Source organism: Arvicola amphibius, chromosome 2 (genome assembly GCF_903992535.2).
Source record: "Arvicola amphibius chromosome 2, mArvAmp1.2, whole genome shotgun sequence".
NCBI lineage: Eukaryota > Metazoa > Chordata > Mammalia > Rodentia > Cricetidae > Arvicola > Arvicola amphibius.
The window spans coordinates 19,690,681-19,715,928 of NC_052048.2; the positions used below are offsets into that span (position 1 = coordinate 19,690,681).

The 25,248-nt window shown below is 38.7% G+C and overlaps 1 protein-coding gene and 1 long non-coding RNA gene across 4 annotated transcripts; one reads left to right on the forward strand and one right to left on the reverse strand.

Moving 5' to 3' along the window:
• The first annotated feature begins 4,448 nt into the window (after window positions 1–4,448).
• LOC119806561 lies at window positions 4,449–6,480 on the forward strand. The gene is made up of 2 exons (XR_005284230.1): window positions 4,449–4,863; window positions 5,261–6,480. It is a non-coding gene; the product is annotated as an uncharacterized LOC119806561 (long non-coding RNA).
• An 815-nt stretch (window positions 6,481–7,295) lies between these two features.
• LOC119806552 (C-type lectin domain family 2 member D11-like) lies at window positions 7,296–24,325 on the reverse strand. 3 transcript variants are annotated; one of them, XR_005284226.1, is made up of 6 exons: window positions 24,119–24,324; window positions 17,998–18,129; window positions 16,395–16,561; window positions 15,721–15,827; window positions 14,559–14,858; window positions 7,296–7,464 (listed from the first exon to the last, which is right to left on the reverse strand). XR_005284226.1 is itself a non-coding variant. In XM_038318331.1 (5 exons), the coding sequence occupies exons 1-5, from the start codon at window positions 24,192–24,194 to the stop codon at window positions 14,735–14,737; spliced, it is 606 nt and encodes a 201-aa protein (XP_038174259.1). In that variant the 5' UTR covers window positions 24,195–24,324; the 3' UTR covers window positions 12,976–14,734. The 3 variants fall into 3 exon arrangements, 1 of the variants encoding a protein (XP_038174259.1); XM_038318331.1 differs by lacking the exon at window positions 7,296–7,464 and having other exon boundaries at window positions 12,976–14,858; XR_005284227.2 differs by lacking the exon at window positions 7,296–7,464 and having other exon boundaries at window positions 14,715–14,858; window positions 15,607–15,827; window positions 24,119–24,325.
• Between the last annotated feature and the right edge of the window lie 923 nt (window positions 24,326–25,248).

Here is a 25,248-nt window from a genome sequence, read left to right on the forward strand (position 1 = left end):
TTGCCTTGAAAAATGTTATGTCAGTTGTGTTAGGCCTTAGCCAAAGTTGGTTGCCTCAACATTGTAAAACGAAACTTTGGGTGATTGCCCAGGTAGTCAGTTGTCTCTGTCATTTGTTGCACATTTTGGAAGTTTCTCATTTGTACTTCCTGGCTGCTTAAGTAATATTACTTCCCTTCTCAGATCTTTGATGGGGTTGAAGATTAGATAATTGTAATTGCCCTCTACATTATTTAGACTCCTTGAAATAGAATGTTTAGTAAAACTTTTGTTATATGTTCCTTGCTTAATATTATTTGTTGTTTGTAATTTTGTATTTATTATTTGTCCCTATTGAATATAGTTGTATTTGGTTTGGTTCTGTCTCATTTAGACGAAAGGGGGAGATGAAGGGAAAGCCCAGCCAATCACCTTGTTTGTAAGGCATGTCCCCCTTAGGCTAATATTTACTTATAAAATCTTGCGAGCCTGCGGCCCGCCTGCTCTATCTTTTCCTGCACTCCTCGCTGGAACCTTGGATTTGTAAGTTCCCTTTTCTTTCCTTTATTAAAGATGAATATTATATATATTAAAGCTAGTCTGGTTAATCATAACTGCCGATCAACCATGCCCCTTCATTCTGGAAATGGATAAGCAGGACTGCCAAATCTTGCCAAGACAGGGTAAGATGGTTTTGAAAAATTTCCTGCCCCTGAAAATGGTCTGTCAGTTTTTCTAGGCCTTAGCCAAAGTTGGTTGCTTCAACATTGCAAATGAGACTTTGGGTGATTGCTCAGGCAGCCAGTTGTCTCTGTCATCTACTGCACACCTCAGAAGCTGCTTAATTGCACTTCCTGCCTACTTAAGTAATATTATCTCCCTTCTCAGGCCTTCAATAGGGTTGAAGATTAGATAGTCATAATTACTCTCCTTTTATGATGTGGCCAAGCCATTTCCAATTCAAGACTTAGGCATCTTAGGATAGAATGTGTATTAAAACATGTAGCATATGTTCCTTGCTTAATATTGTTTATGCTGATAGTAATTCTAAACTTATACTTGATATCTGTTCCTAGTGTATATTGTTTTGTATCAGGTTTGAAATTGTCTTATTTAAACAAAAGGGAGGTGCTGTGGGAGCTCCTTCTGCTCCCTCAGCCAATAGCCTTTAAGATACCACCCCACTTGGACATGGTCTCTTTTGCTTTATAAAGCAGCAGTAGCCATGCACTTGCTCTCTTTCTTCCAGTTCCTGCTTCAAGCTGTTAGACTCTTTTCCTGGTTGTAAAGAGGGCTGTTGTCTAGGACAGTGATCTGTTTGTTTTCCCCTTAAATAATTCTTTTATTCATCGTAATTCAAAATGGTATGGGGTTGTTTTGTGACTTATGCCTTCAGGGTTATGCTCTAGTGTTGGAGGGAGAGCTGCTTGGTTGTTCCCAGATGCTTAGCCCTAAAATAATTACACAGAGACTATATTATTTAAAATACTATTTGGCCCATTAGCTCTAGATTCTTACTGGCTAACTCTTACATCTTAATTTAACCCATCTCCATTAATCTGTGCATTACCATGAGGTTGTGGCCTGCCAGCAACGTTTTAGCACATCTGTCTCCAGTGGTGTCTCCATGACTTCTTCCTGACCCTACCATTATTCCTCCCAGCATTCAGCCTACCTTTCCCTGCCTTCCTAAGTTCTGCCATACTATAGGTCCAAAGAAATTTCTTTATTCATTGATGGTAATCACAACACACAGAGGGGACTCACACATCACCTCCCCCTTTCTGTTTAAATAAAAAGGAAGGTTTTAACTTTAACATAGTAAAATTACATATAACAAAACAGATATCAAGCAAGAATTACAGTTACAATATTTATACCTACTTTATCTGTTATCATAACTAAGGAAAACTATAACTATCACTATAAATTTTTCAACTCCATCAAAGGCTCAGAAGGATATAATATTACTTAAATAAACAATAAGCTCATTGTAAGCAACTTTGAAAACTCTAGAATTGATGCAGACATCTTGCTATTTGGACCATCACCCAAAGTTCTTTTGTACCATTGGGGCATCTATCTTCAGCCCACAGGCCCACAGTATCCAGCAGACTTTTCCATAAGGCAGGAAATTTCATAGACAGTTCCTGGCATCTGGTCTGTCACATTTTTCTGTGTCCTGCAGAATGTCTAGCTGACTCTTCCATGAATCAGGAACCCTGAAGGATCGCCTCACCTTTAGGCAAGTTTAGCACTCATTTCTTTGTGTGTTCTGCATGTCCAGTCTATGAAGCAGTCCAGGAAGGAGCAGTTTTTGCCCAAATGGCTAACCAACACTATAAGAAGCCTCTTCGATGCCCATTTCCCTCTTGAAGCAATTGGTGCTGCCAGGAGCATATGTGTCTCACAGTCCTGAAAAGTCTTAAGTTATAAAACATTTTAAATGCCAAATTTTGAAAGATTTAAAGAATACCTAACTAAAATATCTCTCTCTCTCTCTCTAACTCTCTCTCTCTATCATCTATCATCTCCCTATCTATCTATCTATCTATCATCTATCATCTATCTATCATCTATCTATCTATCATCTATATCTATATCTATATAGCTATATATATATATATATATATAAAACTTAACTAATATGAATGCAAGCTTGATGATTATAGGTGACTATTAACCTATATTTCTTAATTATACATTACATTTTAAATGAAGTACACAATCACAATATCTTAATCAAGAGCAGAAATATACATATAACAAAATTAACCTTAAATTTGTATCACTAAACTAAGATCCATACCAATGCAAATCTCTATAGCATATCCTGCTTTAAATGTAAACAAACATTTATAGATAATGTTTGGGAATATGGTTGTAGTTCTGTCTATACTGCTTCCTGCTCTTTGGGGTCACCGTTAATCAGGTTTTTCATGGTATATCCTATGTGCTAGATTCATCTCAATCAGCAGTTAGGCTAAGTAATTTTTTGACGGTGTTCATGGTGAACTTTCAGGGGGTTGTGCTCTATCAAACCACACCAGTCTGGAAGCAAAAACAGGTTTTCTTCTTCTGTGGAAACAAGATAAGAATCTCTTTTCCAAAGCACCAAATCCTTAGACCCAAATTTAGAAATCATGATACCTTTATTATATGCATGCTTGTTTAGCTTAGCAGCCCATACAATGAAGTGTCACTCTGCATTTAGCTCCTTCACAGTCAAAAAGTTCAAAGAAAACACAATAATATACATAATCCAGACTCTCTGTGAATTTTCCATTTTTACGTGGTTTAAATTTCTTTACTCCTTTTATTCTCTGACTATCTGTACTCTGTTTCTTTAAAGACATTAGCCTTTTATTCAAAAAAGCATTAACTGTATTTTATGACTTTCTATACTTTTTTCTTCTTTCTCCCATGATTATGTACATTTTTCCAACACTGACTCCTATGGATTTTTCTTTATTGCATATCTGTAATTCTGTACTGTCCAGGAGGGTTTTTAAAAATGCTAAGCACTTCTTAAAACTTAAGCTGCACCATTACTATGGTATATATGGTACCTCCTGCTTGTGTGCCCAATCTAAAATTTAAGTAGTGGTATTAATATGATATATACAGTACTTCCTGCTTTCCCACCCAGTCCAGCATGGTGGAGCCGCTCACATCTCTGAGAGTTGTACACACAGCCTCATACTCAGGCACACAGGCAGTCCATGTCACTGTTAAGCAAGCTTCAGCAGCCTGCTCACAAACCCCATTCAAATGTTCTGTAGCCGGACCTTCTGCCTGAAAGCGTGAGTTTGCACTGTCAGGATGGCCCCGTAATCCAGCATTTCAAAGCATTTTTTTCTGCTATGGATGAACCAGAAAAACCTCTCTTAAAGGAGCTGCAGTAAGCTGCCAGTGAGCAAAGCCCATTTTGGAAAAAAAGTAGCTGAACATTGTTTTTAGTACCTAGATTTTCTTTCCAAGCCTTCTCAGGTTTTAAGTGGACTTTAGTTGGCCACCTGGGCACCAATTTGTTGGAGGGAGGGCCTCTTGGTAGTTCCCACCTGTTTAACCCTGAAATAATCACCCAGAAACTATATTATTTAAAATACTGCTTGGCCCATTAGCTCTAGATTCTTATTGGCTAACTCTTACATCTTAACTTAACCCATCTCCATTAGTCTGTGCATCACCATGAGGTTGTGACCTGACAGCAAAGTTTCAACACATATGTCTCTGGTGGTGTCTCCATGACGTCTCCATGACTTCTCCCTGACTCTGCCCATCTTCCCCCCAGCATTCAGCCTAGCTTTCCCAGCCTACCTAAGGTGTGCCTTGCTATAGGTCCAAAGCAATTTCTTTATTCATTAATGGTAATTACAACACACAGAGAGGATTCCCACATCACTCTAGGTCTCAGAACCACAAAAAAAGAAAGGAAGAAAGAGAGGGGGGGGAAGAAAGAAAGAAAGAAAGAAAGAAAGAAAGAAAGAAAGAAAGAAAGAGAACCTAGACACTTAAATAATCTTTCTAATCTCATGGCCTCTGCTAATGTTGGTAAGCTGTAACTAATAAATTAAACTATGTGTCCAAATTTAACTTACATGTCTAATTTAGATATACCTGACATGTAATGGTACCCTGATTCTCAAGTGCCTTTAAAGATCTGACATTATAGCATTTAACAAAAGAGACATGCCAGCTCATGCAACATTCTGTAGTTCCTCCAAGAAGATGCATGGCCTCAGACAAACATCCTCCTGAAGGCTTCCTTTGGATGTGGCAAAATCAGCTACACAGAAAAATTTGCGTTTCACCTCATCAGCTCCCTAGACCCTGTCTAGTCTGGACAACACTGGTGGATTCCATCTGATCTTGCCAAGACAGGTAAGGCAATCTCCCCAAATATCTGCTCTCCAAAAAACATCATCTAAAGGCAAATACTCTTCTAAAAAATGTGCCAAAAAATACAGAGAGACTTGGGATTGCCTAGGTGACTGGAAAAGCTGTCTTGCTTCTGCTCATTTATTTATCCCTGTCAGATTTGTCTGAATGTATTTGATAATTAGGGCACTAATTAGTTATTAGTTAAGTTTTTGGCTAAAAGTACAGATAGATGTGCCTCTTTCACAGGCTTCATGGTACAGGATAAACAGATTTTAGGTATACAGAGGTTCAGAGTTTTAAATTTCCTCAGTCTTCTAAAATGTTCATGCCTTTAAACCTAAAGTCATAGCATTTTTCTTTGACACCAAGATATAAATTTGTCCCAATTATTTTACAGATACCTATAGGTATCTGCACAGGCCTACCCCTTCTGCTAGACTCATGCCAAGCCAACCTGCAGAGGGCCCTCCAGATAATGCCAGCACCTGCAACATCTCCTGAGATGTCACCCTTGGTACCACCTCTCTAGGCTCAAACAGGCACCTATTCAGAATACTTGGTCTGTCCAGCAGCTGGGACACTCCTCCCTCTGGTTTTCCATAATGTCCCAAGGAAGGGCCTATCAGATTTTCTTCCTGGCACAATCATCTTTGTCAGCACAATTAAGACAGGTATTAATAATCTATTTTATTTCATATCAGCTTGCCTTTTCTGCTTCCTCACAAAACCAATGCTTGAGGTCTCCAGGATGACTGTTAACTGGATGTTCCTCCACTCACACCTCCTGTTGTGTGTGAGACCACCATCTCCCCCTCCTGTGATCATCCCATGCCCACATGAAGCAGCAGACACAAACTTGTGTCCATATACTAAAAAAGTCTGGGATATTCTTGTGGAAGGTCCACCCGAATCCCTGATATTCATATACCTAAAGAGTCCTGAATGTTCTGCTGGAAGCTTGATCCCAAGCCCCCTCACCCAACTCTAAGTCCTGCTGCATCTCAGAAATTCTGTGAAATAATGACATCTCTTCAACAGATGTTCAAGACCACTCCCACCAAGAACTTAAACTGTCCCCCAGAAAACAGATGCATGATTTTCCATTATTTCTTTCCTATCTCCTCTCTGCAGGGCTGGAAAATCACCCAGGAGCATTGTATCCATTAAACCTGGCTTTTATAATTCAGTTTCATTTCGTCTGATTTAGATTTTTTTTTGGTACAGAAGATGATCTTGGTGCATAAACTTTTCACGCCTCTCTTCTCCCAGTTACAATTGTCCTCCTCTTTCTCCTAAATAAACAGGCCCCTTTGGGGTTATCCTTAATTCTTGTGGTGATTTGAAGGAAAATGGCCTCCAAAAGGAGCAGCACTATTAGAAAGCATGTGGTCTTGTTAGCTGAATTGTGTAACTGTGGTGGTGTGTTTTGAGTTGGAATATATGCTCAAGCCATGCCCAGTGTCTCAATTCACCTTCTGTTGCCAGTCGAACAAGATGTAGGAGTCACAGCTCCACCACCATGTCTGCCTGTACACCTGCATGTCCCACCATCATGATAATGGACTAAACCTCTGAAACTGTACACCACCACCTCAATTAAATGTTTCTTTCATAAGAGTTCTCATGGTCATGGTGTATTTTCATAGCAATAGCAACCCTAATGAAGACAATAAATATAATGGCAGTTTCTGATGGAGGATTCTCGTTGGCTAATAAACAAATTGCCTTGGCCAGCCCTTAGGTAGGTGGAGTAGACAGAACAGGAAGAAGGAAGTGAGGTAGATGGCTCAGTCAGATGCCATGCCTCTTCTAAGTGAGATAAATCGCCATGCCTCTGCTCTCTGGGCCAGACTGCCGTGCCTCTCCTCAGGGAGACAGATGCCATGGAGCCAGCCACCAGGACAGACATTCTGAATCTTTTCTGGTAAGATACCACTCGTGGTGTTACACAGATTATTAGATATGGGTTAGTCAAGATGTGAGTAAGAGGCTGGAACTAATGAGCCAGGCAGTGTTTAAAAGAATACAGTTTGTGTTTTGTTATTTTGGGGCATAAGCTAGCTGGTGGCTGGGAGCTGGGCGGTGGGAACGCGGCCCACAGCTCCACACCACAAGTTTCCAAGATCAATACATTTGTAGTTGCCAGGATACAGTGAAGTTTGCAAATTATACAGGATACTCAAGACTAATGTCTAACACCAATTGCACTGTTAAGCCTCCATGCTTCCCTGACTACTTAGAGAACTTACAGAGAAATACAAACTTGCCTAAATACTTTATAGCCTGAGGGAGTGCATTGATCTCTTAGAAACTAGAAGGTGCATTGTGCTCCATGAGTCATGGACTCGAACCTGAAAAACCTATGACACACAGAAGGGAAACACACCAGATGAAGAAGAACACAAATCAAATAATCCCACACTAGCTCCAAATACAGCAAAATAATAGGGTTCTTTATTTAAGTGGGGAGGACTCACAGATCACAATGGGGAAACAGTAACAGAATCCAGCATCCAGGTGTTTGAGAGTAGAAAGAGAGAAATTGGGCAGGTCTGAGCCTTTTTGGTACACGACTATCTAGTCTTTAACCCCATCGAAGACCTAAGAAGAAAGATAATATTAGGTGAGTAAGCAGGAAGTGCAATCAAGCAGCATACAAAATACTCAGTAGACGACAGAGAGAACTGGCTACCTGGGCTAATACCAAAGTCTCATTTGCAATGTTGTTGCAACCAATTTTGGCTAAGGCCTACGGTAACTGACAGACCATTTTCAGAGGCAGAAAAATATTCAAAACCATCTTACTCTGTCTTGGCAAGGTTTGGCAGTGTTTTCTTTTTTCCTGCTTGTCCAGTCTAGACACTGTCAGTGGTTGAGTCACGGGCAGTACCTTGCCTAAAAAAAAAACAAGCTCCAAGTAGATTGTCTTCCTTCAATGCTCAATATTTTCTTGGGAATAGAGCAATTGTGTCTCATGTCAACAGAATCCTAAGTTATTTAAATGCCATGTTGTACAGTTCTTTGAAGTATTTGAAGATAACCTATCTATGTAGAATACAATCTTTTGTATCTAAAGAACCTGATTAATCTAACGTTGTATGTGACAAACATGGATTACTATTGACTTACAATTTTTAATACCTACACAGCTCAAAGACTAAGCCTTAATATAAGAATATTAAACAATCTTTAAACAGCTGAGCAACAAATGAGAACAATGACTTCAAAAGGTAAACAATGTTTAAGTATCTTGATCAGAGGTAGAAATGTATGATATAATATGATAAATATATCCTAAAAATGTATCAATATATAAAATATCTTAAATAGGTTAAAACATGCATATATACAATATGACAAAATGACTTTACATAGGTATGCAAATATTATAAACAGAAATAGGAACATATTCAATATAATTTTATCAATATGCAAGAATCTATACCAATGTAAATTGTCTATAAATAATAGCTCACAAGTATTCACTCTATTACTCAGTATTATTATAAGTGTAAGTTCACACTAATCTGCCTGTTATCCTATCCAATTTTCTTTTTTTGTTCTTTTTTTGGTTTTTTGAAACAGGGTTTCCCTGTAGTTTCTAGAGCCTGTCCTGGAACTAGCTTTTGTAGACCAGGCTAGCCTCGAACTCCGAGATCCGCCTGCCTCTGCCTCCCGAGTGCTGGGATTAAAGGCATGCGCCACAACCACCCGGCTTCTTTTTTATTTTAGTAAGAATTTTGAGCCTAAAATTTGCACCACAAGCCTCAACCCTATACCTGTTATAATCAGCCCCTAATTGATGTCCTTAACCCTGAGGACAAACTTTGTAGGGAGAAAAGCCGTCGTCTTTTAAAATTACTTTTAGCTGTCATGGATGCAATGTTCTTTCCGTGGAATCCTATAAAACTAAAATGATGGCTAAGTTTTAAGATTACTGCCTTGTATAATTGTAAATAGTCTCTGAATAGTCGATGGGGTTTTTTAAAGTTCTTATTTGGAGTTTTGGCCAGAACGTTGTAAGATGTTACACCATTTCAGTTAACCAAGTTGGTACCACCTTGAACATCTGGTTCCCAAAACCAGTCTTAAAGTTCTGCTATCAGCAACATGAGGTCATATCAACCAGGTGGGGTCATTGTGGTGCCCCATCTTTTTTCTGGAAACTTCAAAGATTACTGCAGGAAAATCTACTGTTCATTGTGGAAAACTTAAACATTATTCATATAGACATATATTTAATGAAAGGTATGCTAGAGACAAACATAGATATGGAGAAAAGTTAATTTTTCCTACGATCTTTCTTCTTTCTGTCCCATACCAGATGGCTCATGACATGAGACAGAAAGTCTCTATGTGTCTAACTAACCTGATTAATTTACCTATAAGTGTGATAAACATGGATGACTATTGACCTATAACTTTTAATATCTATATAGCTCAAAGACTAAAAAATTCATATTAGAATATTAAACAATATTTAAACAACATGCTTGAATTTAGAGAAGACCATTGGCTGAAGGAGGTTCCCCATCAACACATGACTCTCAAGACATCTAGGCCAAGCGAACTCCATAGTTCCCTATACCCCCCCCCTCCGAAGGGGAAGTCTTCACTCCCCCCCCCCCGCTTTGGTTTACCATTGATACACCATCAGGTGTCAGGAGAAGGGGGCAATTATTATCAGAATATTTCCTGCTGTTTGGGGGCATCAAAGTTCTTGGAGCAAGCTTGACCTCGACTATCTGGGAATAGTTGGGATTCACAGGCTTCTGGTTCTATAGCCAGGGGCTTATAATCCTGCAATAGCAGCTGATTAAAAGTCTGGTTAAAAATCTTTTGAATCTGCTATTGAAGAATCTCAACAAGAAGTTTGTAAAGGAGGGTGCAATTAGGATTAAGAAAAAGAAGATATGGGGGGGGGGGTAGAAAGGCAGTATCCAATTCCTCATTGGACTACCAACCATCCATCTACCAGAGACATCAGAGCTGTTCCTTACATTTTTGGAGATCAATCAGAAATTGTTGGATCTTATCTCATGGGATCCACAAGGTTACACAGTATGGTGCCTGAACATAGGGGATTCGAAAGGAATTTCCAAAGCTATCCAAGAAGAGAGATAACTCTTGGTTGAGGTGTCCCCTGAAGAGAAACCCCCTGAGAGATGCTTGAGAGAGATGTTTCTCTAATCTGGCAGCTAAAGACAAATGCTCACTTGGTAGATTCTGCAGATTTCGGGTCTTGAACACCCTAGAATGATAACAAGAGATATTCCTCTAGCACCTTAGAGGGCAACCCCAGGAGGTCCCTTCTGGAAAAGACAGTTCCTCAGAGAGTCCTCACTGGTAGACTGCTACAAGTTCCAAGGGCACTTGTTAAGAGTGAGTAACTTTATCATGTCACTTGCCCTCCTGAGAAAGCCAACAAGGGTTGATAAAACTCTCCCCCAGCTTTCCAGGGGCTGGCAGCTAGGATCCCTGCCTGCTCCCAACAGCTTTCATTGTTTTGTCTCACTGGGAACTAAAGAGTTAACTCATGCTTCAGCTTGGAGCTTGGAGCTCTGTCAGCTCCTCATTCAAATATTAAAACTGACTTCACTGAAGGGAGACAGACAGCACCCACTTTTTCAGGCTTTCAAACTTCTTGATCTGATTGAGAAATTCAAATGGTGATTCCCCAACATTCATAAACTATTTTCCAGGCTGTCTGTCTCTTTTATCCTGCACTCAAAATCTCTCCCTCTCTTTATCTCTATATGGATGAGGCTCCTGGTTTATTTACAAAATCTCAGGGCAGTGGAGGAACTTCCAATTATCTCATCCAAAACCAAGTCATAGGAGGAATAGCACCTTCTCCAGGTTATAAACACTGTGCACGATTTTTCAATTTGATTGGAAATGTTCATGAAAGCAAGATAAATCTTACTGTATAAACACATTAACTCTTCGCATCTTTGCTTTCTGCTCTCACTTCAATCTGAGTCTCTTCCCCTCCCCACTGTTCTCAGTTGCTAAGTCTTTAACTGCCTGTTCTTCACCCCCCCATACCATACTTAAAAAATCTACCTGCCTGCCATGTGCTGTTTCATCTAAAAATGTTGTCTGTCTTCCTGTTAAAATGATCACATGAATGGAAATGTTTCCCCAGTGTGCTTGATTTTTGACTGGTTTTTGAATGTCTGGATTTGTATGTTCTGTATGTTTTGCTGGCAGCATCTAAGATGTGCAGGCAACTGGCTGACGGTTTCCTTTATCTATGTTTCCCAACTTTCATCTGACCCTTGTTTGAAATAAACCCTTCTCTCTTTTCACTCATACAACAGCTGTTGTGGTTTCTTTAACGCACCTATTATATTCCATGAAGAACTATAAGGATGTATAAAGTTGACAGTCTCCTTATATATTGTTTTTATGATTAAAAAGTTTTGTGACAATGCTAAAAGAACTTTAATTAAAAATCATTATTTTTATGCTAAACATAATAGGGATAATATATAAAATTCTTGATTTATAAAGACAACTAACTTATAAACTGTGAAGAATAAATTAACTTAAATTGAAGCTATTGAGGATAATTAGAAATGCAGGTTGAAGTATGCTAAGTAATGTAAATAATTCTTACTTATTCCCTGGCATTTAAAATGTTTAATTTTCCCATATTGGACAAGACTGTGCCATGCCTTTTACGTGCTAGAAGGTCTTTGTTCAAATTACACTTTTGAATCATTTGTATTATATTTCTTTTTGCCAGATCTAAAATTCATTTATCTTGCAACCAAATTCCAAATAGAGGAGAGCTCATCTAACAGATTTCAAAGTAACTTTTTACTATTCCTTTGATTAAAGAAACTCACTCTATATTGACTACTCTCAATAATCTATGACCCATGCCTCTTGATTAATTTAACAAAAAAATATATTAGGATGTAAAGTTCTTTAAGGATATAAAGGTTTAATTAAATGATTTTTAGTGCTTAAAAATAAGGTTTAGCTACATAAAAAAAAACATATTCCAGATCTTCTTCCCCTTCTATAATAGTTAAGTTAAGATTTTAAAAGTTCAAAGTTTAATCTTAAAAAATTCTAAATAAGCTGATACAACAACAATGCTTGCTATTCAGCCATAAGCTCAGGATTTTATATTCCTTGGTCATTTCTTAAATATAAAGAAAAATGCTTCTGATTTTAATAGATACATTTTCTTGATTTGTACTCATCCAATCTTCTAAACAAGTAAAAATAAATATTACTACTTTAAACCAAAATTACTTTTAGATTTCCAAACTTCTATTGTGACTCAAATAATGAGTCTCTTTGCCTCTTCAATAACATGAATTTCAATACAGAATACAAATAATAATAATAATACTGGAATATCTGACATTTTTGCCTCTTAAAGAAAGTTCTTATAAGGTTTCAAGAGATCAAAGTTTTGGAGGTCCAAAAATGTGAGCCTATTTCCATATTGACTGAAGGTCAAAGAGTTAGAGGATGCTCAATATTGCTAACAGCAATCAGAGATAAACATCTTGACTCAGGGTGTGGTTTTTTGGTTCTTTTGACTTTAAGATGGCACATATGGGTAGATCCATTCCATAATGACAGATGGCCAGGATATGCCGGCATATACTTGTTCCTTTTATTGTCATAGGAGGTTATCCCGGGAGTGACTGCCTTCAGGATACTTGGTCTAGGGTGGATTCACTACCTAAACAACAGAATGCTAATGACTTGATGTCTCAATGTGTGTAAGCAATTAACTGTTGTCCTTTGTATCATGTTAAAGAAGTCTTTTTTAAGTTACTTTTTCCCTCTTTTGTATTGGGGTATGAAAATGTAAATACTAAACACTGCAATTTTCAATATTCACTGGAACACATTCTCAGTACTATTCTATGGTTTCCGTTTTATTATTTTTAAATGTGTCTTCATATTCTATATTAATATTTCTGATCCTCACAACCTTATCCTGGCAAGTGGTATTTTTGTCAAGGCTGGTCCCAGGCAAACATGGATTAACGAACATCATCATAGGTCAAAATGAACTCAGATAAGTATTACTTAAGAACAGCTTATTTTCCAACCTGCCTATTTAATTATTTTTTTTGCGGGGGGGGGGTAGGGGGGTTCTTGTCTTCTCTCCCTGTCCTGGAATACTTTTCTCTCATCTGTTAAAATTGTACACTTAAAATTACAAATGTGCACTTAAGAGAAAAAGTTTGCTCTTCAAAATTGGTTAACTTCATGTTCTTCCATTAACATATATTTACTCCACTAGATTCATAATCATTGAAAGGGTTGCTCTCTCATCCCTCTCAGGAGGGCCACAGTCTCCTCTCTCTGCAGTCCTGTGCTCACCCTTGAAGCTCACATTCCAGGGGATTCTGCTGTGCTCTCCTGGCCTTCTCTCAACCCAGGGTTCTGTAGCTTGCTTGTTTGTTCTAAAGTGACAAAACTGGGTGGGTAAGGATGGCTCAGGTGATTCTTGGAAGAGTGGAAATAGGATCAAAACACATTGAGCAAAATTCTCAAAGAATAAAAAGCATTAAGAATAAGTTTGAGAAATTTGAATTAGGAGAAGGGGTAAATCCCATATTACTTGGATACTTCCTATAAAGTGTGTGAACCATTTGCTTTATTAGTCATAATTTATTTTCTCTATATTTGTTGTGTGAAACATTGTCTCTCTCTGAACTAGACTGGTGACCAATAAGTCCTGGTATCCTCCTGTTTCTGTCCCCTGTAGACCTCAAATAACAGAAATGTGAGAAGAGCCATGCTTGGCCTTTTATGTGAGTGATGGGAATTTGATTTCAGGTCCTTGTGTTTCTACAAAAATATTCTTCCCCACTGACCCATCTCCCCAGCCCATATAAACATAAGCCAGGCATGGTGACACACTCCTTCAAAGCCAGCACTCAGGAGGACAAGGCAGAGAGATTACTGATTTCAAGGCCAGCCTATGCTACATAGTGAGACTCTGTCTCACAAAAGAAAAAGAAGAAAAAAAAAGATTGGTTTCCTATATTCTCTTAAAATGATTCATTTAACTAGTGATAAATTTCCATCTCTGTAAGAAACTGGTTTGAACAGTTCACTGGCAGCTTGTGGGGGGATTCCTTAGAAGGGCCAACACTCATGAAAACTTACTATTCCTTTCAGAATTATTTCCACAGAGCTATGGAAGAAAACTTACCTTGTGTTTACTATAAATGAGATGCTGACACTGACAGGACATTTCCCTAAGTTATCTCATCTGAATCTGAAAAGTTTGTATGAGTAGAACAATATTTTCCAAGTCTACTGTGAACAAGATTATTGAGTCAGATAAGGTCATAAACCTATCAAGTTTCTTTTGTAGATAAAATTCACACAGTTTAATGATATAAAATGGAGTTTTTGTAGAAAAATGCTCTTTTTTGGGTCAGGAACTTAGTTGAAACTAACCAGTCTCACAGTCATAATGGTGAAAACAAGATTCATTCCAAGGGCCCACTTTAAAGACACCACTGCCTGGTGCATTTCATCATGAAAGTGCAAGGAAAACTGCATATTGGAGACCTCAGTTTGATGGTCAAATAACTTCATAAAGAAGACTGTCTGCACAAAAACTTCATATCATAAAAGTGGGGTTCACTAACATTGAAAGTAGTTGAGGCTTAGGGTATGAGTAACAGCACTCATTTTACACATACCAGTGTTCTTCTAAGCCCATGTATGTGACGTTCTCCAAGATGATTTTCAGTTGTGATGTCAACAAATATTCAGTTTCTTTTGAAAACAATGTTGGAAGATGGGGACTAGAGCAGCAACTGTAGCTATCAGGTTAAAAAACATCTCTTGACAAAGACTAGAAAGAAGCAAAAGGAATTTAGCATTGCAGGATATAGCTGTTGAGCATGCTACAGATCTGTCTCTTGTCTGCATAAATCCTGGCAGTGCTGATCCCATTGTTGTTCAGGTAGGCATAGTCTTCCACTCCTCGGATGGGAACCCTGAAAATAAACCAAAAACAGTAAATCTGCAGAGCCCAGAACTGCATTCACTCCTCAGTGAAAACTTGTCTGTCTCTACTACTTATTTAATATGATCAAAGGAAGAGTCCAAGAGAATCATCTGCATTAGTTTTGTACCTACTGCCTTTTTCATTCTCAGGATTTGATTTGAACACAGTACTTTTGACATTTATCCAAGTTGAACGAACCCTTCATTTGTGTACAAAGAATTTAACTAGTGCTTGCTACCTAGTTCAAATGAACTACAGACGTAGTTGGCCTTAGTGAGGATGATTTCCAATTCTGTTTTGAAGCATTTCACATATGGGAAAAACCACTTCTTAGTAAATTTCTGAATGGACTTTAATAATGGACAAGACTGGGTCTATAATGGCTCCATTCAAAGCATCTATGCTCACATTTAAGAATTGTCTTGGGTGCTCTCTAGTTAGATTTTAGAGGAGGTTCCCAAGGCCTTGAAGCCTCTGCTTCTGTGAACAGGTGCAGCCAGACACATGGTGGACTGATGGGTCTCAGGTTTGCCCTTCTGCAGTGGCTTCCTGAAGTCCCAGGGTTCTCATTGTCCATCTAATGTTATTTCTACATTCCACACAGGGCATTTATCAACAACAAAGAAATTTAAATTAGTGATGGAGAAGACAATAGCTACCCTAAATACCATCATCATGCTAAAGATTTTGAGGAAAATCATACTAAGTAAAGGTTTTGAAAGTGATGGCCAATATACCTCTAAGGCAGTACAGCTGGCTTCACTTGACACAGCCATTCCTCTCTAATAGACACAACTCACACACGTCACAACAAAGGTTCATAGTAGAAGGAAAATGATTTGAAAACATACGAGTTGTTATATTCCGTGTTGTCCATCCATTTCCAATGGTGCTGTGGTGATTCTCTGTGCAGGCCGATCCAGTAGTCAAAGGTCCCTTTGTATCTGTTTATGAAATTCTGTCATAAAACATGAAAAGCAAATATATTTGTCTTTCTGTTTCAGATGACCCTTGAATGTCCCCACCCCACAGCTTCCTCTTTTGATGACAAGAGGGTGTATCTGAGGGACACATACTTTGGAGCCATAATAGCCCTCAGTTCTCAGTGGATCCAGTTGACAGCCACAATTGTTAGTACCTCATTTGAACTAAAGTACCGAGTTTAAGGACATATTCCTCATGGCTGGGTTAGTTCCTGGTTAAGCCTCCCCTTGCAGTTATTAACAGTTTTCCCCTTTAGGATGCAGCATATGCTAGTTTGGAGAAAAATGCTCATCACCAGCAGGTATCTCAGTAAAATTGCATATCTGACCTTCCAGACTGACTATGAGAAAATGTTTCTTGAATAACTCAGGGTTCCAATCTTGACTAACTCAGGGCTCCAATCAGAAGTGTTGCCATCAACAAATGGCCACACTCACATGTCCCCCATGTCTCCATCCTTCCTGATGCTTCATCTTTAACCAGTCGAACTCAGGCAATACATATTCAATAGAACAAACAAATTAATTCTGATCTTTTTTACCAGTTCCTCCATGTTGTCAAATCGAGCTAGCTGGGCGTTTAGTTCCATGCAGAAGTTCTTACTGAATGTCCAGTTGCTTGTGTCTTCAGAAAAATAAAAACATTTATTCCCAAATCCAATCCAGTTTCTTGGGCAAGTAGCATATTTTTTTTGGTCTGGCTTTACTCCTAAAATTTAGACAATAAAATGAGTTATAACAAGAATTGGCAAACCCTACTGAGCTCAGAAGTGAGGTTTGATTGTTGACTGTAGTTTTCTTAACTGATATGTAGGAGTCTTCTCCTTAAGATAATTGCCCTTTAGCTAAAGGTATCACATCTCAGGCCTGTACTCCAATCTCTTTCAGGTGCTCACTGACAATAGGGGCACAGGAAGTTAACTTTTATAGTATCATCACTTATTCTGCATTATGATTGTTCACTACAATTAGGGCTGCGAAAGCAACAAGCACTCTGTGTGGACACCTACTTTGACAGTCAGCCTGATAACTGAGGTAACAGTGAGGACTATTGGGAAGGTAGTGTACACAGTGTGAACATGTTGCACTAAGGGATTGCTCAGATGTTGGAATATATGCTGACATGTTAGAGGTCACAGTCTACCATAGCCTAGCAGCTTTCTCTCTAGTTTAACAGTATGGAACTTCCTCCTTCCCCAACAAAACTTCCTGCTCTCTGTCTAGTTTCATCTGCAGGATGTCCCTGGGTCTGGAGGACTGACCTTATCTGAAAGCTGTCTCTGAACCAGATACCTGTCTTTAATACCAGATGCTTGATTCATTCTTCACTTGACTCATGATACAGAGCCCTGCTAAGAAGACTTATGCTAGAAAGTCTATTCTGAAGGACTCTACTGCCACAAACCAAGTCTTGTGATGGGATCATACTACAGTTTGTCCCCAGGCTTCTTAATACAATATATTCCTTATACTTTGGAATAAACTTTAGCTGATCCACTTAAGTCTGTCTCCCAGAGGCCTCTCTTCATTTGTTGTCATGGACTGTATACAAAACTTTCTGTCACTCCTTCTTTATTTTCACCTCTCAACTTGGTGGACAACTGTCAAGAGGGAAAGAGTACCCCCCACCAGACGTCAACAGTACAAATCTTTTATTACACTATTCTGAACAGTGTAGTTCTAAAATTCTATAAATTGATCACTTCAGAAACCTTTCGTTGAATACTATCAAAATATAGTTGAACATGGTAAGTAACACCATGGGTACTAGGGGAAGGTGCTGTATCATCCTGGATATAGTTCTCCTCTCTGTCTTCACAGTTCCTTGAGCTTCCTTCTTTGGGTATTGCTCCCCTTGTTTTCTATTTTGAATAATTCCCCATGGTAGACATATGTCTCCTGCATCTGTCGAGAGGTTGCTCAATGCCATTCTCCCAGGGATGATGACCTGGCCTCCTGCATACACCACAACCTGATGATCATTCATTGCACATTTCTGCTAAACCCTAAGTTCCCAGAAAACAGGAATTTCCAGTGTGTTTTCTCTCCAGCCCCTCACACAGTGCCTGGCTCACAGTGCTCAGTGAGTGTAACTGACAGTGTGGATGTGGACAGATGCTGCAGGATCTGGAGAATGTCACTCACCTGACAATGACAGAGCCACAGAAAGTCCAACCACAGCTCCAGTGAGGACCATGATCACTGCATAGCAGCAGTAAAGCGCAGCAGGAGACGCGGGGGAGACGATTCTGAGACATTCTCCTTGGAGCTTTTTACCTGAGAAAAATAAGAATATCAGTCTCAAGAATCTTTCATGGAGAAAGCTGTATTTACTCAGAATCATCTGTTGATTTGGCTTGTACTCCTCCTCTGAAAATACACTTCACAGAATGTCCTGATCTGGAAATGATGTTATGGCTCACAGAAAAGTTGAAGAAAGGGAAGCAGAAGTGTCGCCATGAAGTCCTCCAGTTATTGAACTAAGAGCCAATAAACGAATTAGAAACAGAAAGAGTGGAGATCAGGATGAAAAAGAAATAACAACAACAACAACAACAACAACAAAACACCTGTGGAGTTTGTTTCTTAAGAATAGACTGGTTAGGACTGAGGGAAACATTGTGGGGGTTGGAGGTGGCAGGAATCAGCAAGAGGATGGAGATAATAGATAACTGAGAAATTATAAGAGTTGTTGCTCTTATAGAGGACCCAAGTTTGGTTCCCACCTTCCACATGGGGCAGCTAATGACTGTCTGTATAACTCCCCCTCTAGTCAACGAGACAGATATGTGGGTACACTTCTGCAGTTCTAGTGCTAGAGATACAGGAGTTGGAGAGCCATGGGTATGAGAGCAGCCTTGGCTACAAAGGAGGTTTGAGGCCAACCTGGATCAGTTTCAAAAACCTAGTAAGTAAATAAATTAGTAAACACATCCATAAATATAACAGAGCACATTAGAACTTAGTGAGTAAATAAATTAGTAAACACATTTAAATATAATAGAACACATGGACATAATTAATGGGTGAAATATAGGAACATTTTAAGAAGTTTTCAATATTGTGTGAAATAAATTAATATTAGCACAAAATAACAAAAGCTCTCAGGAGGTTAGTAGTTGAAGGAATTCTTTCCAACACATTTATGGATATAGGACATTTCAAAGAAATAAGCAGGATCTGTCACTCTTATTAACTTTAGTTTTTATTTTATGCATATGGTTGATTTGCCTGCATATATGTCTGTGTTGCTGAATATTTGTACACTGTGAAGATGTGTCTCTGCCAAGGCCCTTTCAGATTGGTTTAATACAGAGCTGAAAGGTCAATAACTATGTAGGAGAGATAGGTGGGATTTCCTTGGAGAGAAAGGAAGAGGAGGCAACATCGAGATGCCAATGAGACACTGAAATTGTTGAACATACAGAATGAAAGCAAGGTAAAAAAAAGAGTTACAATGCAAAACATTAGTTAATAGAAATGGTTAAATTTAATTTCTAAGATCAAGTTCAAAACAAGCCTAAACTAAGGCCAAACTTTCATAACTAATAAGAAGTTTCTATGTCATCATTTGGGAGGTGAAGGGACAAAGAAAGACTCATTTTATGTCTGTGTATGATGTGCTTGCCTGATCCAAAAGGAAACCAGAAAAGGGTACTGAATTCCTTGGAAATGGAGTTATGAATAGTTGTGTTGCCCATGAAAGTACAAGAGACTAAATCTGGGTTCTCTGCAAAGGAAGCCAGTGCTTTTAACCATGTTTAACCATCCAGCACAAGATAACCTCCAAACTGTATGAAAATACAAAAGAATTAGTCTAGCTGAGCAACTTAGAAAAATAAAGAGGTCAAATTTGCAGAAATGACATCACCTAATCATAGAGGGGCAGAAACAAAGATTTAAGTATGTTTTGGCTTCTGCCTACCCTTTGAGGCAATCTGTATCACATACTAAAACTCACTTCTCCTACTTGGAGCACGTGCTTGTGCCTGACCATCTCTTAACACTGTGCCCAAGTATTCCTTAGGCTTAGATCCTCCACAGCTCTAGAGTAGTGGGCTCCAAGCAAGTTGTCCTGCAGCCAATCTTGAGAATCTGATAACAAAGCTGTGTGGGGTTTATTTATTTATTTAGGTCTCTCCAAATATCGCTAAATTGTTTCTGGTTTAGCTAATCTAATCTACCAGTGTTCCTGTTGGCTTTTCTTAACCTTCTGCAAAATAAATGCTGATGTTCTTCGAGCTGCTCTCAAAGTTCTAAATTCAGAACTGTTGTAGATCAGTGGTGCTTAACTCTGAGGTCAACTGTTTATACTTGACACACAAGTAACACATGTGGATGACTACCAGTCTGTAGGATCCATGGGAACAGCAAATGTCTGGAAAAACAAATATGAGGAAGGACTGTCTGGGAAGAATCTGTGATGTGTCTCAGAGGAATTTGAGTGGAATTACAAATCTATATTTCACTGTGACGGAGATGTGAGCATACGTCTGACATGAGAATACATCTCGAAGTCTTAAGAGGACTGATGCTTAAACTAACAAGAAAAACAATGCTTAGGATTGGAGAATTGTAAGCATTATATAATGTCCTTTGGATTTTGACGACCTACAAAACTCTCAACATTCATATTTTGTTGTTCATATTAGATAAAAATTCTGTCTCTGTGTTGCTTTAATTGGTTAATGAATAAACCTGTTTCAGCCAGAGGCTTTACAGACTAGAGCTAGGAGGGAAAATAAACTGAATGCCGGGAGAAAGAAGATGGAGTCGCAAGACACTCATGTAGACCCCTGTTGCAGTAGACATATGCAACTGAATCTTGCTAGTAAACCACAGCCATGTGGAGATATACAGATTAATATAAATGGCTTAATTTAAGATGTAAGAGCTAGCCAATAAGAAACTAGAGTTAGTAGTGCAAGCAGTAATTTAAATAATAAAGTTTCTATATGATTATTTCAGAGTCTGGACAGCCAGGAAACAAACAAGCGGCCTCCACCAACAAAAAAATTCTTTAGAAACTCAATTATCATGATTTCTACTTTTTTCTTTCTACTAAGGTGATACTCAAAGTGTCCTTTAATCTCTCCAAATAAAGACCCATTTGTTTCAGTGGTCCTCTGAAGGTCAGTTCATCTGTAAGTCATTCCTCATCTTTTCTTCTCTTCTATTTTTTAACATTTGAAAACAAGGCATTTCTTATTGAGAATTGCAAGTTTATACTAAAATAAAGAAAAATATGTTAAATTCTCATGTACTCACTACCTAGCTCCAACACTGGTCTGCATGTGAAAAATAGGTTTTCATCAGTTTTCTATTCCTCTTGTTACCCCATCCCCAAGATTACTTCTTTAAAAAGTATCAGATTTCTAAATGCCTTCAAACTTGAAATGTCTATACTTTCCTATGATTGTTGAGTTTAGAATTGTACTTAAAATCTCTGCCAAATTCTGAATTAATAGTCCATACTCCTAGTCATTCCATCTAACTGTCAAACACTGTTATGCCCTCCGTGCCTGATTAATTTTACTCAGCATGTCACTCAGGTTTATTCATGCTGTCACAAAAAATGTCATCTCATCTTCTCTTTTATATAGTCATAATTCCCCATTTATTCAGTGATAGATGAAGGTGGGTTCTATGGGCTGGTTATTATGAACAATGTCACAATACATACATGGGAATTAATATCTCTTACTGGTCTTGGGAGAGTAAATAGGAACGAGGCAATATCTGCTGGAAAGAGGTATCAGCTCTGGCATCAAAGGCACAATAGGATAGAGTTCACAATAATGTAAAGTGTTTCTAAAAATAGCTGAAGGAGTTTCTAATGTAGTCACCATAATGAAACAATAAAAGTGTGTGGTAAGCATAAAATGTCAATTTAAAAGAAAGGAAGATAGAAAAGAAAAAAAGAACCAAACTGTAAAGTTTGGAATTGTGTTAAAGAACAATACCTGATATGCCTTCTAGTAGACATTTCAAGCATCTAATCACCCAGGTTCCAGTAGGATTTCACACCAGACATTTCATATATAATATCAACAGCAAGGTTTACTGATAGTCGTTCATATTTACAGTTGAATAAAATCTAATACTGTCTGTTTCTTCTTGGTACATAAATGGTGTAACTTTTTCCTTTCACTGAGTTCAAATAGGATTTCACACCAAACATTTCATAAATGATATCAACAGCAAGATTTACTGGTCATACTCTGTATTTACAGTGGTATAAAATGATACCACCTATTTCATTTTGATACATAAATGGCATTTTTTTGTTCACCTTTCTCATACTGTATATACATGCATCTCCTTCTAAAACCTAACACCTCCCATAGCACAGTTGTAACATAGCTTTTGTGTCTTTTTGGGAAACAATATTAGAAATGATCTCTCAAAAAACAAAGAAATGAAACATTGCTGATCTGGTTTTGAGTTTATTTCTTAAAAAGTTGACAAAACCTTTAATTCCAGCACTCACGAGTCAGAGGCTGGTAGTCAGATACCTGCATTTGAGACCAGCTTGGTCTGTAAGAGTGAGTTCCAGTACAGCCAGGGCTACATGGGAAATGTTAGGAATATTTCTTAGATGAGTCTCTCCACGGAAGCAAATAAGTCCAATCAGACCAAATCAAACCAATTAAAAAAACACCCATGTTTAATTCAGTGCTCCTGAGTGGCACCAAGAAAGCATGGGGAGGGGAGAGAGAGAAGTGGAGACCACATGTACAGTCTCTAGGGAGCAGTTTAAGTAGCCTGTGGGAGTGGTCTTGACCTTCCCTGAGGAGGGGTTACCATTTGGCAGGCCTTCTTGACATGCCCTGGGGAGGGGTAATTCTTGGCAGGCTTTCTCAAAGGTGGAGTTTGGACTAAGGCAACTCTCAGGGGATGGAGCTTGAAATGGAGTTTCTGCCCAGTATTTCAAAGATGGGTGCCAGGGGCTGGGATGAGGCCCCCGATTATAATTTTCCAGACTCTTTGTATAAAGGGGTGTTAGGGAGCTAGGAAACTTTTGACCAAACAAGAAACCCTGTCTTGAAAAACAAAACAAAAGAAAACAAAACACAACAAAACAAAAAGACTGCTTCGCTCACAGAACCAGCTATGGTTTCAAATGAGAGACAAGAGACAAGTTACAAGTTGCGGAATGCCTCCAGTAACACAACATTCACCCTTTGGACAGAAGCTCCACATTAATAACAGGTGTGCTCCTATTGGTTAAGTATTTGTTTTCCAAATTCAACCCTGCTGGGGCAAAGGGAACAGGAGTTATCAGTCAGTTGGAATAAAGTATGAGACTGTCTCAAAGAATTAGTTAATCAGCAGCAGACAGAAGCAGCAGCAACAGCAGGAGCAGCAGCAACAGCAGCAACAACAACAACAAACAACAACATAATAATAGTGCTAATAAAAATGTTTCAGTTAGGAGAATACTCAGCTTAAGTGATAAGTGTTAATATTTTGTCATTAATTTTATATTTTGGTAAATATCAATCTTGTTTTGCCAAAATCCAGTATCTTTTCCTAAATGAAAAAAACTAAGGTGAAGGGACAGGGAAAAAGGAAAAAAGAAGATAAAAGAGTGAAATATAATGAAGCATAGACATTTTCAAAATGCAATAAACACAAATTCGTTTTCTTTCTGAAGACTAAAGTAGAAAACCCATTATATTTCCTAGTATTATTTACTAGAAACTCAAAATGCAGAGGATTTCTTCCTAGGTGGGGTCAGCCTGGACCCCAGGCCTCCAGCCTCTTCCTTACATCTATTTCCATCACAATGGATCTGCAAAGCAAAAGCCCCAGCTTTCCAGGCACTTCCTGTCACTGTGCAGGTTGCCAAACTGTTGTTTGAATTTGCCTTTGCTGTGGGACTTAAAGAGCAAGCATTTTCCACAGGGACTTGGTGTAATTCACCTGAGTAATTTACCAGATCCCTGGGAAAACAGTGGACTAGCAAGTTAAGAACAAAGAACAACAACAAAATCTTCACTAAGGCTTTTGTATAGCAATTAACTGTTCATTTCTTTCTTGAGAACTATTTAAGTGTTAAAAATTATATGCTCCAATAGAATAACTAATGTAAAACCCTCTTAGCTAACTAAACTCTTGTCTGCATTCTCTGGTTCTGCAGAAACCCACTGTGGCAGGCTCACAGTCCTGAGGTTCAGCTCCTCTGCCCTCTGCTTCTATTCCTGTCCCGGACAAGCAGCTCTCTGCTCTTGTAGTTCCATTCGAATATGCATTAAATACATACCGTTCTTGCCTTCCTGCAGTCTGTCTTTGGTACTGAACATGCTCAGAAAAGCCTCTGCAGGCTCTGTAGCACTCATCTCAGGGCTGACAAGCTGAGTTTCAGCTACAGCAAGAAACTGAAAACGTTGAGAGGGAAGAAATGCCGTTTATGCTTCGGGGCGGTTCCACTCTGTCTGTTTATTGTCAGCACACTACTTCATGCCTGGCTCCCACACAAAGGGCGGAGATTCTCTGTAGTGGTGAGTCCCATATTGCTACAACTCTGAAGATTGAAGAAATCACTTAAGAAGCAGGCACCAGAGCCAGGTCAGAGAATTCTGTGTGCTAAAGTTCCAGAGACTGAATGTTTGGAAGATAAGAGTCAGAATGGAGAGAGCTAGAGACACACTGTTCACAGTTAGTGAACACATTTCTTACCCGTCTGGAATAAGAGATCGTTTATTCTTGAGGCAATTATGAGTGATTTAGGCTGTCTCATACATCAGGTTCCAATATGGAAACGTCTGGTTAGTAGTGTGGGGACAGAAGGACAAATCTCACTGTCATCTTCCATGGTCCAAGAAATGCCTCTAGACCAGTTTTTCTCAGCTTTCTTACACACAGCTCATCATATGGTGAGTGAGCCCAACCATAAATTTATTTCATTGCTACTGTAGTTTCGCTATTGTTCTGAATCAGAATGTAAACACTGATATGAAGGATATCTTATATGTGATTCCTTTGATGTGGTCGTTAAACCCCTTCTTCCCAAAGAAGTCACAACCCAAGTTTTGAGAACTGCTTTAGATTTTCAGGATTCTTTAACTCTGGGCAAACCAAGGTTCATATCTTTGATGCCAAGAAGACTTTCAAGTCTAGAAGTTTATGAAGCAGAGTTAGAGTTTCCCCGAGATTATTTGTGTTGTATTTAGTTATATGTATGTGGCTGTGCGTGCCTGGGGGTCTGTGTCTGTGAATGCAGATTCTGCAGAGGTCAGAAGAGGACGTCAGATTGCTCCATAGCTGGAACTGCAGGCTTGAAGAGTTTGGATTTAGAATGCAGGTACCCCAGAAAAGTAGCAACAGAATATCATCATCCTCAAGAAAAACAAATTTAGCATTGTTTTTTATCACTTAGGAACATATGCCAAG